Source organism: Stegostoma tigrinum, chromosome 38 (assembly GCF_030684315.1).
Source record: "Stegostoma tigrinum isolate sSteTig4 chromosome 38, sSteTig4.hap1, whole genome shotgun sequence".
Taxonomy (NCBI): domain Eukaryota; kingdom Metazoa; phylum Chordata; class Chondrichthyes; order Orectolobiformes; family Stegostomatidae; genus Stegostoma; species Stegostoma tigrinum.
Window position 1 is genome coordinate 18018880 of NC_081391.1, and position 17620 is coordinate 18036499.

Below are 17620 nucleotides of genomic sequence, written 5' to 3' on the forward strand. Positions count from 1 at the left end.
GAGAGAGAACAGTTGGGCAGAGAGAAGAGTGGATAATGATCAGGAGGGTGAATAGCTATTAATGGGGACTGTGGGTTATGAACAATGGGTTGTGTATAATAGCAGACTGCATTAACAAGGCCTAGTGGGGGCTAGGACAGGGGAGACTTCAAACTTTAAAGTTGTTGAACTTGATATTGAGTCCAGAACGCTGCAGGGTCCCCAAGCAGAAATTGAGATATTTTTCTTCCAGCTTGCGTTGACCTTCGCTGGAACACTGCAGCAAGCCAGACACAGAGATGATGGCCAGGGAACAGGGTAGTGTGTTAAAGTGACAGGCAACTGGAAGCTCAGGGTCTTTTTGTGAGCAGAACGATTTAAACAGTCCTTAATTTCTTTTATTAGGCATGTTTGGGGGACTTTTCCTCTTGGCTTGTTTGGCTCAAAAGGAATGCAAATTGTTGTGATGCATGCATTCTTTCCTTAAATATTAACCATTGCCTGTCCCCTCTCATGCCTTTTAAAAATGCTACCCAGTCTAACACACCAACTCACCTCTTCAGCGCTTGTAGGCTCCTTTATTTAGATTTTGGACCTTAGTTTTGGATTGAACTACTTCAGTGTCTATCCCACTGAGGAATTCTGTCATATTATGGTCACTATTTCCTAAAGGACTTCTCTCAACAAGATTATTACGTAGCACCTACTCTTTGCACACGACTTAACCAAGGATAAACTGTTCCCTAGTTGGTTCCTGCTAGTCTAATGAAAAATTCTTGTAGACACTCCCAGAATGTTTTGAACACAGCTTTCTTTACAAATTTTCTTGCTCAGCACAACTTCTCAATTCTGTTCTCAATGTAATTCATGGTGGGTGTAACATTTGTCCTTTTACTTCCTCCCTCCTCAGTATCCAAGGCCCCAGACAGTCCTTTCAGGTGAAGTGGCGACTTATCTGCACTTCCCAGAATCTAGTCTACTGCATTCACTGCTCACAACGTAAGATTTGGATTTTGAACTAGTGGCATGTGAGCTTTGGCATGTGCATATAAGGGTTTTTTTTGATTGATTCTTGGGATGAGAGTGTCACTGGTCAGGCCAACATTTATTGCCTATCCCTAATTACCAAGAGGGCAGTTAAGAATTCACCACTTTGCAATGGGCCTGGAGTCACATGTAGGCCAAAGTAAGGATGGCAGTTTCCTTCCCTAAAGGATATTAGTGAACCAGATGGGTTTTTTTCCTGACAATCAACTCATGGTCATCATTAGACTCTTAATTCCAGAATTCAAATTCAATCCTGGGCATTCAAACCTGAGACCCCAGAACATTACTTGAGTCTCTGGATTAACAGTCCCGCGATAATACCACTAGGCCATCACTTCCCCTTGTTTAATGATTAACTTGTCAGTTTTTCTGGAGCCATGATCTAAACCAATGTGTTTTTGGGGACAGTTGTCTGGGGACCCTCCTGGAATGATAATAGGAATGTGCTTGTGTTGTGAGAGATCAATGATAGGAGAGAGCAAACATTGAAAAGAACAAAAACAAAGTTGCTGGAAAAGTTCAGCAGGTCTGGCAGTATCTGTGGAGGAGAAAACAGAGTTAATGTTTCGGGTCCGGTGGCCCTTCTTCAGAACTGACATTGAAAGACTTGCTGTTGGTTTTGAAGAATCGAGAATTGATTATTACTTTCAAGAAACAATAGCTTTTTGATAGTTTGTGAAGAACCGGCTGGGATTAGATGCAAGAACAGCTTCTCCCGGAAAAAGGAGTTCAGAACCATTAGGAGTCAGGTTGCTTCGGTGCAAGGAAAACCCAAAAGAACTGCACATGCTGTAAATCAGAAATAAAAACAAAAAATTGCTGGGAAAAACTCAGCAGGTCTGGAAGCTTCTGCGGAGAGAAATCAAAGTTAACGTTTTGGGCCAAGTGGCCCTTCCTCAGAACACAGACGCATTCCTGAAACGTTAACCCAATTTGTTTCCACAGGATACTAAAGGAGGTGGCCATTGGAAATAGTGGAAGAATTTGTTGTTATCATTGCAAGACTCTGTAGATTATAACATATTGGAGGGTCGTTAATGTAACCCCATTGGCTAAAAAAGGAGGGAGAGAACAGGGAATTACAGATTTTTTTGCTGAACACTAATAGTAGGGAAAATACTAAACTGTATTATAAAGGACAACAGGACACTTAGAAATGCCCATAGATTTATGAAAGGGAAATCATGTTTGACAAACCTATTGTGCTTCTTGGCCAAGTGAATGGGTGAGGGACAACCAGCGAATGTGGTGCATTTGAATTCTCGGAATGGAATGAAGTCTGCATTTATTTCCCATCCCTAATTGACCAGAAACAAGTTAAAGGTTCATTACATCTGGAGTCACATGTTTTTTCTGTGGTGTTACCTCCACACTGAGACCGTCATCACTACACTTTTAATTCCAGATTTTTCTTTTTAAATTGAATTCAAATTCCAGCATCTGCTATGGTGTGGGATTTGAACCCAGGTCCCCCAGAACATTACCTGGGACTCCGGACTAGTAGCTGAGTGATAAGGCCACTAATTGCCTCCTGATGCTCGGTGGTCACACATGAGAGGTTATTATGCAAAATCGAAGCATATGGGATTGGTGGTTAAATACTGACATGGATTGAGAGGTGGCTAGCTGACAAGAAACAGAAATTAAGAATAAATGCGTCATTTTTCAGATCAAAGGTAGTGCTCAGCATGACTTGGTGCTTGGTTCCCAAATATTCAAAACCTATGTCAATAATTTTGAGGACGGAATCAAGTATAATATTTCTAAATTTACGAATGACACAGGATGAGGTGGGAGTGTGAGTGGTGAGGAGGATGTAAAGACGCTTCAGGTGATCGAGTGAGTGGGTAAAGACATGGCAGATACAGTACAATGTGGATAAGTAAGAAGTTGCGCACTTTAGCAGGGAAAACAGAATGGCAGAGTATTATTTAAACGCTGACACATTGCAAAATGTTCATACAGTCATACAGCACAGAAACAGATACTTCCATCGAAACAGTCCATGCCAAACATAATCTCAAACTAAACTAGTCCTGCTTGCCTGCTCCCAGCCCATATCACTCCAAACTTTTCCTTTTCATGTCCTTATCCAAATGTCTTTTAGATGTGTAACTGTACCCACATCCACCACTTCCTGAAGAAGTTCATTCCACACACAAGCCACTCTCTGTGTAAAACATTTGCCTCTCATGTCTTTTTAAAATCTCTCCCATCTAACCTTAAAAATGTGCCCCCTAATCTTGAAAGTCCCCACCCTAGGGAAAAGACAACCGCCATTAACCTTTCTATATCTGTCATTATTTTATAAACTTCTATAAGACCGCATTTCAACCTCCCACACTCCAGTGAAAAAATTCCCAGCCTATCCATCCTTCCATACCCAACAACATCCTGGTAAATCTCTTCTGAACCCTCTCCAGGTTTATAATATCCTTTCTATAACTGGGTGACTGGAACTGGACACAGTATTCCAGAAGAGGCCTCATCAATGTCCTGTACAACTTCAACATGACGTCCCAACTCCTACACTCAAAGGACTGAGCAATGAAGGCAAGTGTGCTAAATGCCTCTTTAACCATCCTGAATGTATGTGATGTAAAAAGGATTGGGTGTCCTCACAAACCAGGCACAGAGAACAAGCATGTAGATGTAGCAAGCAGTTAGGAAAGCAAGTTGTAAGAGACAAGGCTCTTTTCCCTATGGTGGTGGAGCTCAAAACTTCAGGAAATATTTAAGGTGAGAGGAGAAGCTAATGCTCCCAAGAATAATCCAGACTCGAAACGTTATCTTCAACCATAAGACCATAAGACATAGGAGTGGAAGTAAGGCCATTTGGCCCATCAAATCCACTCCGCCATTTAAATCATGGCTGACGGGCATTTCAACTCCACTTCCCTGCACTCCCCCCATAGCCCTTGATTCCTTTTGAGATCAAGAATTTGTTGATCTCTGCCTTGAAGGCATCCAACGTCCCAGCCTCCACTGCACTCTGCGGCAATGAATTCCACAAGCCCACCACTCTCTGGCTGAAGAAATGTCGTCTCATTTCAGTTTTAAATTTCCCCCCTCTAATTTTAAGACTGTGCCCACGGGCCCTAGTCTCCCCGACTAACGGAAACAACTTCCTAGCGTCCACCCCTTCTAAACCATACATTATCTTGTAAGTTTCTATTAGATCCCTCCTCAACCTTCTAAACTCTAATGAATATAATCCCAGGATCCTCGGCCGTTCATCATAGGTTAGGCCTACCATTCCAGGGATCATCCATGTGAACCTCTGCTGGACACGCTCCAGGGCTAGTATGTCCTTCCTGAGGTGTGGGGCCCAAAATTGGACCCAGTATTCTAAATGGGGCCTGACTAGAGCTTTATAAAGCCTCAGAAGCACATCGCTGCTTTTATATTCCAACCCTCTTGAGATAAACGACAACATTACATTCGCTTTCTTAATTACGGACTCTACCTGCAAGTTAACCTTTAAAGAATCCTGGGCCAACACTCCCAGATCCCTTTGTACTTCTGATTTGCGAATTTTCCCTCTGTTTAGAAAATAGTTCATGCCTGTATTCTTTTTTCCAAAGTACAAAACCTCACATTTATTCACATTGAATTTCATCAGCCATTTCTTGGACCACTCTCCTAAACTGTCTAAATCTTTCTGCAGCTTCCCCACCTCCTCAGTACTACCTGCCTGTCCACCTATCTTTGTATCATCGGCAAACTTCGCCAGAATGCCCCCAGTCCCTTCATCCAGATCATTAATATACAAGGTGAACAGCTGTGGCCCCAACACTGAACCCTGCGGGACAACAAGCGTCACCGGTTGCCATTCCGAAAAAGAGCCTTTTATCCCAACTGTCTGCCTTCTGTCAGACATCTTCTCCTCTCTCTACAGATGCTGCTTGACCTGTTGCGATTTCCAGCATTTTCTGTTTTTGGTGGGACCAGTTTAGTTTGGGAATATGGCTGGCATGGACTGGTTGGACCGAAGGGTCTGTTTCCATGCTGTATGACTGTATAACTCTATAAGGGAATTTGAACACACAGGTAGCAGATTAAAGGTGGCAGCTGTACAGGGCCTTGGTGAGACCGCACTTGGAGTATAGTGCACAGTTTTGCTCTCCCTACTGTGGAAGTAGTGCAACAGAGGTTCACCAGACTGATGTCAGAGACAATAACATAAGAAAAAATTGGAGAGGCTGAGCCTACATTCACTGTAGCTTTGAAGAAATGATGAAGGATCTAACTGAAATTGTTATAAAGCAGAGATTGAGCCCTCCCCTCTGAGAACTAAAACTGACACACTGAAGGGGGAGCACCCTGCCCTATAATCTGTAAAAGGAGTGTGAAAAGTGGTGTAACTTGCCTTTCAGCAACTTCTAGTGGTTAAATAAAATAAATCCTTGACACTCCCTTTAAAATCAACAAGTAACAATTTATTTATCAAACTCTGACAGTGAACAAATTAACTAAACTTTTAACAAATCAATAAACCTCTTCTGGCTATGAGCTATTCCTGAGAGTCAGCAATTTTCTCTTGAGAGCTGAGGGCTGTTAGCTCTTGTGGATGGCAGCTAGCTCTGGGCCTTTGTCCAACTGTCTACTTCTTTTTATACCCTTGATGATGTATCAATCTTTCTTACAATAGGATTGGTCCTATGTTGTCAAAACCATCAGACTTAAATTTGTATCAGAGATAATGGGAACTGCAGATGCTGGAGAATCCGAGATAACAAGGTGTGAAGCTGAATGAACACAGCAGGCCAAGCAGCATCTCAGGAGCACAAAAGCTGACATTTCGGGCCTGGGTCCAAAGGTTTTTGGTACCTAAGTACATGATTCAAATTAGTTGGCTCAATTCAAAAGTCTGTTGTCTTGGTAAAAACAGCTTCTTGGTGTGCTAACTATATTTCTTTTCAATACAAATGTTTCAATTCAGATGCTCTCTATGTACGTGTAAACTTTTAAGCTTTAAATCTCTAAGCATAGAAAAAGCACATAATCTTTTAAAGGGACCATGCAATGCTTTCCCCCTTATCATTTTACAAACACCAAATTCAAATGCCTGCTTTCCAATCCATAAGTACTCTACCCAACTTCACAACAAAACGTATAAAATTCTAACAGGGCTCGATAGAGTAGATGCAGGGAGGTTGTTTACCCTGGTTGAAGAGTCTAGGACCAGGGGCCACAGTCTCAAGACAGAGGGAAGGTCATTTAGGACAGATTTATTTACTCAGAGGTTGAGCAACCTGTGGAATTCTGCACCACAGAAGACTGTGGAAGCAAAGCCACAGAATATATTTCAGAACGAAACAGATAGCCTTCTGGAGGCTAAAGATGTTGAGGTGTATAGGGAGAGGGCAATCATGTGCCGTTGAGATAGAGGATCGGACATGGTTGTGTTGAATGATAGAGCGGGCTTGATGGGCCAAATGGCCTATTCCTGCCTGTAGAATCCGGGTGTCTGATTGGCTGTGTCACTTGTTTCTAATAAAAGAGAATGCTGAGGAGTGACCAATTAGAGTGTTTGGTAGACGTGTTTAAAACATATTTAAAAGAGAGTGGGAGAAACATGCCATTAGAGGAAGCATTAGCAGCCAGGGGAAGATCAATTTAAGGTGACAGGCAAACAGACTAGAGATGACACCAATAAAACCTCAATTCCCTTTTTTCTGCTCATTTGTGGGACGTGGGTGTTGATGGCTGGGCCCAGAATTTATTGCCTGTCCCTAGTTGCCCCTTGAGAAGGTGGGGTGAGCTGCCTTCTTGAACGACTGCAGTCCACCTCCTGTGGGTTGATCCACAATGCCGTTAGACAGCGAACTCCATGATCTTTACCCAGTGACAGTGAAGGAGCAGCGAAATATTTCCAAGTAAGGAAGGCAGGTAGCTTGGAGGGGATCTCGGAAGTGGTACTGTTCCCGTGTATCTGATGCCCTTGTCCTTCTAGATGGTTGTGTGTTTGGAAGGTGTTGCCTGAGGTTCTTTGGTGAATTTCTGCAGTGCATCTTGTTGATAGTACACACTGCTGCTACTGGGTGTCAGTGGTGGAGGGAGCAGATGCCTTGTGGATGAGGTGCCAATCAAGCGGCTGCTTTGTCCTGGATGGTGTCAAACTTCTTGAGTGTTATTGGAGCTGCACCCATCCAGGCAAGTGGGGAATATTGTCTCACACTCCTGACTTGTGCCTTGTGGATGGTGGGCAGGCTTTGAGGAGTCAGGAGGTGAGTTACTCACTGCAGTATTCCTAGCTTCTGGCCTGCTCTTGTAGCCACTGTGTTAATGTGGTGAGTCCAGTTGAGTTTCTGGTCAATGGTTACCCCCAGGATGTTGATAGTGGGGGATTCAATGATGGTAACACTATTGAATGCCAAGGGGCAGTGGTTGGATTGTCTCCTATTGGTGATGGCCATAGCCTGGCATTTGTGTGGCATGAATGTCATTTGCCACTTGTCAGCCCAAGCCTGGATATTGCCCAGGTCTCGTTGCTTGTGAACATGGACTGTTCCAGTATCTGAGGAGTTACAAATGGTGCAAGTCATTGTGCAATCATTGGCGAAGGTCCCCACTTCTGACCTTATGATGGAGGGAAAGTCATTGATGAAGCAGCTGAAGGTAGTTATTGCTAAGCAGGTGTTGCTTGATAGCACTATCACTGACACCTTCCATCACTTTACTGATGATCGAGAGGAGGTTAATGGGGCAGTAATTGGCTGGTTTGGATTTGTCCTGCTTTTTATGTACAGGACATACTTGGGTAATTTTCCACATTGTCGGTTAATTACCAGTGTTGTAAGTACTGGAACATCTTGGTTAGGGGAGCAGCAAGTTCTGGAGCACAAGTATTATTGCCAGAATGTTGTCAGGACCCATAGCCTTTGCAGTATCCAGTGTCTCCAACCGTTTCTTGATATCACGTGGAGTGAATTGAATTGGCTGAAGACTGGTATCTGTGATGCTGGGGACTCTGGAGGAGGCCAAGATGAATCACCCGCTCAGCACTTTTGGCTGAAGATTGCTGCAAATGCTTCAGCCTTAGCTTTTGCACTGATGTGCTGGGCTCTTCCATCACCGAAGATGGGGATATTTGTGGAACCTTCTCCTCCAGTGAGTTGTTTAATTGTCCACCACCATTCACAGCATGATGTGGCAGGACTGCAGAGCTTATATCTGATCCATTGGTTGTGGGATCACTTAGCTCTGTCTATCATTTGCTGCTATCGCTGTTTTGTGTGCGAGTCATCCTGTTTGGTGTCTTCACCAGGTTGATACATCATCATCAGGTATGTGTGGTGCTGCTCCTGGCATACTGTCCTACACTCTCCATTGAACTCTCTCCATTTATGCAGCAAATAATTACAATTTGGAATGCACTTTCTCAGAGTGCGATAAAAGCCAATTCAGTGGGCATTTTAAAAGGAATTGAATCATTACCTGAAAATTAGAACAGTTGGTTACATGGTAAGAATTTCTCTTGCAGAGAGTAGCATGACATCGAATCTGTACGGTGTGGAAGGAGCCCATTCAGCTCACACTAACCCTCTGAAGAGCTTCTCACCCAGACCCAGCCCCAATCCCCTAACCCCGCATTCCCCACGATTAACCCAACCAGCCTACACATTCGTGAACACTACGGGCAATGTAGCATAGCCAATCTTTTGTCCAATCAGCATGCACATCTTTGGACTGCGGGAGGAAACTCACACAGATACAGGAAGAATGTGCAAACTCCACACAGACAGTCACCTGAAGCTGCATCGAACTTGGGTCGCTGAGGCTGTGAGGCAGCGGTGCTAACCACCATGCCACCTAGCACAGAATGATGAACTGAGTGGCCTCTTTCAGTGCTGTAACCATTCTCTGATGCTAATACGTAAGGAGTTGATAGGGCAGGTGGAGTGAGGATTTCTGTATTTGCTGATGAGACGATGACTGTGAGCCGTAAATGCAGTCCTGCTCAAATTATACCACTTCCCCACAACTCTGTAAAAAGAGCAATTCCTGTTCACTTTTACTCAAACTCAGTCATTCCTGAACAACACCTTCAGAGCCATCGCTCGACCCATTCAGAGGGCAGTTAAGAGCCATTCACAATGCAGGGGGCCTGGAGTCACATGTAATCTAGGCCAAGTAAGGTCAGCAGATTCCCTTCCCTGCGGAACATTCGCAGACCTGATGGATTTTTATGGCGATCAAACACATATATTCCGCAATGACTGAAATTGGCCTTCAATGAATTAAATTTACATTCCACCCACTTCTACAGCTGGGGTATGATCCCACATGTGCCTCGCCCCACCCCAGCCAGAGCCACTGGATTAACTAGAACCAGGAAATCACGCGTGGCGCTGTGCATTAGCTGCCACGTCCTGTTGTGCCCTTCTCCGGGTCCGCCGTTTTTCACGTCTAGCTCAAAACGCCCTTTGCCAGCCCGCACACCCCTCCCCCACGCCCCACCCCTCCCCAAAGCTGTGGCTTACTCACAGGAGCCAATCAACAGCAATGAGCAAGCTGACGTCCTCAGTTGGAAGACCCACGGCGGTCAGGATCAGCAGCATTGTGACGAGACCAGCGCTGGGAATACTGGCTGCTCCAACGCTTGCCAGAGTGGCAGTCAGGCTGGCGAGGGAGAGAAATGCAGGAAATTACCTTTCCAAAGCAAGCACAGAAGGATTCGGTGAAATGCAGCACTACACGGGCGGGGGTTAGAACTTAGAACACGGAACATTACAGCACAGTACAGGCCCTTTGGCCCACAATGTTATGCTGACCTATTATCCTACTAAGATCAATCTATCCTGCATACCCTACATTATACTATCCTCCATGTGCCTATCCAAGAATCACTTAAATGTCCTGAATGTATCTGACTCCACTACCACTGCCGGCACCGCTGTGCAAAGAAATCTGAAACACAAAGCACAAGGTGCTCTAGAAGCTCAGCGAGTCTGGTAGCATGGTGGCTCAGTGATTAGCACTGCTGGCCCTCAGTGCCAGGGACCTGGGTTTGATTCTGTCCTCAGGCGACTGTCTATGGGAAGCTTGCACTTTCTCCCCAAGTCAGTGTGTCTTTCCTCTGTCAGCCAAGGCTCCCTGATTGGACTAGGTGCACAGCCCCAATCAGGGGGCTCAGATTTATGAGGTCCACCTGACTGACCTGGTTACAATCACTACAGTGAGCAGGGCTCTGGAGATAGAGTCAGGCAATGAGATTGAGATTACTGAACAGACAGCACGGAATTCTATGCCAGTTTTCTCCCACGGTCCATAGATGGGCAGGTTAGGGTGGATTGGCCGTGCTAAATTGTCCCATAGTGCCCAGGGATGTACAGGTTATGGTGGATTGGCCATGCTAAATTGTCCCGTAGTGTCCAGGGATGGGCAGGTTAGGGTGGAGTGGCAGTGCTAAATTGCCCATAATGCCCAGGGATGGGCAGGTTAGGGTGGATTGGCCATGCTAAATTGTCCCATAGTGTCCAGGGATGGGCAGTTGAGGGTGGAGTGGCCGTGCTGAATTACCCATAATGCCCAGGGATGGGTAGGTTAGGGTGGATTGGCCATGCTAAATTGTCCCATAGTGTCCAGGGATGGGCAGGTTCGGGTGGATTGGCCATGTTAAATCGTCCCATAGTGCCCAGGGATGGGCAGGTTAGGTGGTTCGAATGTGCTAAGTTGCCTGTAGTGACTAGGGATGTGAAGTTTAGATGGATTGGTCATGCTGAATTGCTTGTCGTATGAAGGATCGCCCATGTTAAGCGGATTTGCTATGGTAAATGCTGGGATAAAGTTGGATGGTCTTTGGAGGGTTAGTGCAGATTTGATGGACCAAATAAGTTTCTGTCTACACTGTAGGGGATTCTGCTGAATCAGAGCTAATGTTTAGAGTCTCGTGTGATTCTTCTGTGGAACTGAGCTTTTGCTGGGCTTGAGACATTAACTCTGTTTCTCTCTCTTGCTGTGCTGCCAGACCTGCAGATTTTCTCCAGCACTATTTTTCAATAGCAAAAGATCATCCATTCTCTCCTCATCACTACAGACTGTGCCCACGTCTCGTGAAGTGGGACTTGATGGGAAACCATACACCTCCAACAATTCTAGTTGAATGAATATGGACAGGATATTCCTCTGTGGGAGCATCGCATCTTTCATATGTTGTGTGCAAGCTGCCGCAGAGGCCGATGGGGTGGATGTGGTGCTGATCAACTGGGCTGCTTGGTCCTGCGTGGTATCAAGCTCCTTGAGTGTTATTGGAACTGCAAGTACCAGACAAGTTTGGTTGAGGGTTGGGGTTGGGGTGTGGGGGTATTCCATCACACACCTGACATGTGCCTTGTAGATGGTGGACGGGCTTTGGGGAGTTACAGGCCATGATTCCCAGCCTCTGACCTGCTCCTGTAACCAGAACAAGCAAAACATTAAAGAAAACCTTTTAAGTGATGATTTTCCAAATGGAACACTAGTGGTTTGGTGACAAAGTCCCCTACATGGTCAATTATCTTTCTAATCTGGAATGTCTAAGCTTATGAAACCACTGGTCAGCCTTAGAACAAGCTGAAAAACAAATCAAAGCCTTTCAATGGAGATCCTGGAGTGTCCCAGGCATCTGAGAAACAAGAGTAGACCGCTCAGCCCCTCTAACTCTTCCTACCATTTATTTAGATCAAGCCAGAGTTGCACCTCAAATCCTGACCTTTGCTTCCTAGATCTTAAAGTTCTTATTGAGACCTTTGAGATGGTAGCTTTGTCATGTGAAGAGAGTTTGGGTTTACTGGAAGAAAAACAGAGATTGCTGGAGAAACTCAGCAGGTCTGGCGGCATCTGTGGAGAGAGAAACAGAGTTAACAATTCATCCAATGGCCCTTCTTCAGATAAATCAACTCTGTTTCTCCAGCAGCCTCTAGTTGTATTTCCGATTTTCAGCATTCAGAGTTCTTTGTTCTATTTGGGTTGAACAGAGAGACCTAGAGGTTCAGATGCATAATTCTTTGAAACTTGCATCGCATGTAGACGGGGTGGTCAAGGAGCCATTTAGCATGTTTGCCTTCATTGCTCAAACATTTGAATATAGGAATTGGGGCATAATGTTGAGATTGTACAGAGCATTGGTGAAGCCTTTTCTATAATACTGTGTGCAGTTCTGGCCGCCCGGCTATTGGTAGGATATTATTACATTGCAGAGGGTTCAGAAGAGATTTATCAGGATGTTGGCAGGACTGAAGGGTTTGAGATACAAACATGGAAAGACTGGGGCTTTTTTCACTGGAGCGTACAAAGTTGTGCGGTGACCTTATTGAGGTTTATAAAATCATGAGGGGCATAGATAGGTGAATGGGAAATGTCTTTCCCTTCAAGTGGGAGAGTTCAAAACTAGGAGGGTATATTTTTCAGGTGAGAGGCAAAACATTTGAAAAGGATGAGGGGCAAATTTTTGACACAGAGAATGGGCCGTGTGTGGAACGAACTGCCAGAGGAGGTGGTGGATGCAGGTTCAGACACAACATCTAAAAGACATTTGGATAAGTACATGAATAGAAAAGGTTTGGAGGGATATGGGTCAGGTGCAGGCACGTGGGCCTAGTTTAGTTTGGGATGATGTTTGGCACAGGCTGGTTGGACTGAAAGGGTCTGTTTCCATGCTGTATGACTGTCTGACTCAATGGGCTTATATTGACTGGAGTTTATAAGAATGAGAGGGGATCATATAAATCTGGGATAGGGCTAGGTGAACAGCATGCTGGGCAGATGTTTGCCCTTGCTCGGAGTCCAGCACAAGGTCACAGTCTCAGGATACACCGTAGGTGTATCCTCATTTCAGATGAGGAGAACTTTCTTAGTCAGAGAGCGGTGAACCTGTGTAACGTCCCACTGTGGATGGGTGTAGGGGTCCTGTCACTGAATACATTGCAGATTTCTAGAGGCTAAAGGTGTCAAAGAATGTTGTTGGTGACTGATTGTGAGGGTGGCACTGGGGTAGAGTGCCAGCTACGCTTATATTGAATGGGCAGCAGGTTCGACAGGCCGAATGGCCTACTCCCACTTCAGTATTTCCAGCAAAACTATTGCAAGCTGAATGTTGAATAATTACAATTCACTATCACATTTCCTTCCAAAACCTAGTGCCCTTTAAGGTGGAGCAAACTCCCAAACCCACTGGGTGAGATGCACGCGCAGGATGAGCGTGTTGCTGGCTAAGTCAGCATTTATTGACGATCCCTAATTGCCCAACAGGCAGTTAAGAGTCAAAAGATTCACATCTAGGCCAGACCAGATAAGCAAAGCGGCTCCCTTCCCCAAAGGGCATTAGTGAACCAGATGGGATTTACCCCCAACAATCAGCAACGAATTCATCAAAGTGTTAATTCCAGATTTTTACTGAATTTCAATTTTAACCATTTGGCAATGCTAGGATTCGATCTGAGTCTCTAGGTTAACAGTCCAGACACAATATCACTAGGCCATTGTCTCCACTGCTCGCTCTCCTGAATGGCTTATTTCTAAATTTAAGCTGTTACTATTGCCCTGTATTTCCACCAAACAGTGTCACTGTACCCACCAGAGCACCAGGAGCTGGGGTTAATAGCTCAGGATCTGTAATCCTGAGGCCTAGGCCTAGGGATCAGGTTCAAATCCCTCCATCATTCCAGGGTCAATTAGCGGATCTTAAAATTAAGGTGAGTCATGGGCGGGAGAGTTCTAAATTATGAAATCAAGCCAAACAATTGATGCCACTTCAGTGCATCACCTGCTCCCTGGCCAACATGTCTGTCTCCGGCTTGCTACAATCTTCCAATGAAGCCCAGAGCAAGCTGGAGGAACACCTCATTTTCCGCTTGGGGAACCTACAGCCCTCCGGACTCCATATTGAGTTGAATAATTCTAGGGCCTAAACTCTCCCATGTCCCAGCCCCCTATCCCACACACCACACAGTCTGCTCCTACACACCCCTTGTTCTTAGTCACTAGTAGTCCCCAGTAACAACTATTCTCCCTCCCAGCCTGATCGTTATCAACTCTTTTGTCTGTCCAGCTGTCTTTCTCTCTCCTTGGGCTCTATCCTATCATTTACTCCCTGCCCCACCCACCTACCTATTTTCTGCATACAAACCGACGTTTTCCCATCCACCATCAGTTCTGCGGAAGGGTCAATGGACCCGAAATGTTAACTCTGTTTTCTCCTCCACAGATGCTGCCAGACCAGCTGAGCCTTTCCAGCAACTTTGTTTTTTACGCCACTATTGCTATTAGGTTCAAGGTTCACATTTATAATTAAAATTAAATTTCACCAGCTGGATTTGAACCCAGAGCATTGGACAGGTCTTTGGAGTGACGTTATCACACCCAGGACTAAGACACACAGGCGATGTAGGACACGGTATCCATTGGGATGGCCAATAACCATCGAGGGGACCAGCTACCTGACTGTAATTATCTGCCCAGGGTCCAGCGTGATCCCATTCATCTGGGCGATAAAGATGGCCGCCACCGCTTCATATAATGCCGTCCCATCCATGTTTATGGTAGCACCAATCGGCAACACAAACCGAGTCACCCGTTTGTCGATATGCAGGTTTTCTTCGAGACAGCGAAAGGTCACCGGTAGAGTTCCTGCACTGTATCAAAGAGAGACGCAAGGGCCCAGTCAGCGTTGCTGGAGAGATCAGCAACAGAGTAAAGCTCCCTCTACAATGACCTCCCATCAAACACCAACACCCCGCCCCCCACAGGATAAGGATAGCACAGGCTTAGATACAGAATAAAGCTCCCTCCACACTGTCCCTCTCATCAAACGCCACACCTCCTCGCACCACCCCCCCCCACCCACACAGAATAAGGATAACACGGGGTTAGATACTGAGTAAAGCCTCCTTTACACTCACCCCATCAAACACCACCCTCCCTCCTAACAGAATAAGGATAGCACAGGCTTAGATACTGAGTAAAGCCTCCTTTACACTCACCCCATCAAACACCACCCTCCCTCCTAACAGAATAGGGATAGCACGGGCTTAGATACAGAGTAAAGCTCTCTCTACACTGTACCCGCTCCCCCAAACACCACACCTCCCACCCCTAACACAACAAGGATAGCACGGGGTTAGATACAGCGTAAAGCTGCCTCTACACTGCCCCCCATCAAACACCAATCCCCCAAACACGATAAGGATAGCATGGGGCTAGATACAGAGTAAAGCTTCCTCTACACTGCCCCCCCATCAAACACTACGACCCACCCTTAAAGGATTAGGATAGCACAGAGTTAGAAACAGAGTAAAGCTTCCCTCGACACTGACCCCCCATTAAAAATGAACAACCCCCCTACAGGATAAGGATAGCATGGGGGTAGATACAGAGTAAAGCTCCCTGTACACTGTCCCCCTATCAAACACCATTCCATTCCCCCCACAGGGCAGGGACAGCATGGGTTTAGATACAGAGTAAAGCTCCCTCTACACTGTCCCCCATCAAACACACAGGACTAATCCAACGTGGTTGCCACTTGCAATGAGCCATCAGACTGTCCTGCCCTTGGACCGAGTGGGCAGCCAGAAGAGGTGGACCCTACCTTGAGGCAGTGCCGAGAGCTGTGATCCAAGCCTGAAATATCCCACCGTAGAAGGTGAGTGGGTTCTTCTTGGTGATGAGGAGATAGATGGCGGGGAGAATGAGGGCGCCATGAATAACAAGGCCCACCATCACTGTCACCATGTACATGCCGAGCTGCTGGGCGACCACCTCCAGGTCCTTGATGGCTGCGATTTTCCCACAGATCAGGGAGGCAATTCCCAACGGAGAGTACCTGCCAGCACAACACATATATGCAGATCAGCATGCTCTCTGCCCATCAGTAGGGCCTGAAACCAGGTGAGTAAGGATGGTTATAGGGACGGTAAGAGATCCCAGCAGGATTCCTGAGGCTTCCTTTGCTAATGGTGAAGTTTCATCATGGTAACCAAGGACCCACTATCTCCGTCCGCAGGGCAACTCCCTCACCCTCTCACCTCTAACGCATTGGGTTTTTGGGTTAAAGCCTCAATGCGGAGATTGGATCATGTCATTTCGGCAGATACTATCAGTGCAGGGCTGAGGAAGGGTTACGCTGTTAGAGGTAACACCTTTGCACTGAGACTTCAAATCAAGGTCCCACCTAAGGCAGACTTCAAAGATCCCTTTGCAATGTTCCAAGGAGCAGGACATGCTGTGCTTCGTATCCAATATTTATCCCTTTACCAACATCATTAAAACCAGAAGAGGTTAGGTCCCCATTTCCTGCTGAGCTTCCCACATTATAACAGTGACTGACACTCCATCGGTACATCCCTGGCTCTAAAGCACATTGAGCTGGCCTGAGATTGGTACATGCCTAATAGAAATGGTCAGTCATGGGACAGGTCCAACACAGAAGGAGGTCATTCAAATCGGCGTGTGCGTACACATTCTCCCTGAGTGCCTCTCTGTTAGTCCCACACCCCCTGGCCTTTCCCTTCAAATCTTCTCCCTTTGGATAATTGTCCAGTTCCCTTTTGAAAGTCCTGATCGATTCTGCCTCTACCTCAATCTCAGACCGTGCGGTTGAATTCCTGATGACTCGCTGTGTAAAAATGTCTTGCCTCATGTCACCATTGCTTCTCTAGCCAACCTTAAATCCATGCCTCTCAATTCTTTCATCAGTGGCAACAGTGTCTCTGTATCTGCTCCACCCAGAGCCTCCTGACTTTAAATACCTCGATCAAATCTGCAATCAACATTCTCATCACGAGCAGAATGTAGCAGTTGGCCATTCAGCCCCTTGAGCCTGTTCCACCATTCAACGAGTTCATGGCTGATCTGTAGCCTAGCTCCCTATTCCTGGCAGTGGCCCATATCTTCCAACGCCCTGAACATAAAATGACCTATCTCAGATTTAAAGCTAATAACTCATCCACTTCATCCTGTCATTTGTGGAAGAGAGTTCAAAACATCGACCACCCTTTTTGCATTGAAATGCTTCCTGACATCTTCCCTGAACAATCTGGCCCTAATTCTCAGATTATTCCCCCTCGTTCTAGAATCCCCAACCAGTGGAAATAATTTGTCTTTATCTACCCTGACTTTTCCTGTTAGTATCTTCAAGACGTCAATCAGAACGTCCCTCAACCAATTTACATAACTTAACCCTAAAGTCCAGGTATCAGTTTTTGTTACCTATATTGTACTCCCTCCAGGGCCAATATGATATTCCTAAGGAGTGGTGCCCAGATCCACTCATCATACTCCAAGTCGGGTCTCGCCAGGGTTTTCCATAACAGCAGCATAGCATCTGTGCCTTTATATACTCCAGTCCTCCAGCTATAAAGGTCCCAGCTTCACCAACAGATCCAGGCAATTGAAATTGTGAGTTCTTGCGAATCTTTAGTGCACCATCTCTAAGGCCTGTTTTAAGTTTGATGCCCATACTGGGCACAGTACGCCAGTTGAGGCTGCCCAAAATGTTTGCCACATCTGTCCTGGTTTTAGAAGCTATGCTTTTATAAAGCCTGGGTATCCTGTGCGCTTTCAATAATCATGTTCCCTGTCACACTGTGCCAGCAACAAAGTAACTCTCCCCTCC

The 17620-nt window shown here is 45.8% G+C and overlaps 1 protein-coding gene across 3 annotated transcripts in view; it reads right to left on the minus strand.

Annotated features, from left to right (window-relative positions):
- LOC125446958 (excitatory amino acid transporter 2-like) overlaps nt 1-17620 on the minus strand; it is a 62641-nt gene that overhangs the window by 7968 nt on the left and 37053 nt on the right. For 2 of the 3 annotated variants that reach the window (XM_048520981.2, XM_048520979.2), the window contains exons 7-9: nt 15596-15829; nt 14448-14642; nt 9517-9651 (exon numbers count right to left, since the gene is read on the minus strand). In XM_048520981.2, coding sequence (XP_048376938.2) covers nt 9517-9651; nt 14448-14642; nt 15596-15829 — 564 coding nt within the window. The remainder of the gene's footprint in view (nt 1-9516; nt 9652-14447; nt 14643-15595; nt 15830-17620) is intronic. The other variant, XM_048520980.2, reaches the window with a different exon arrangement.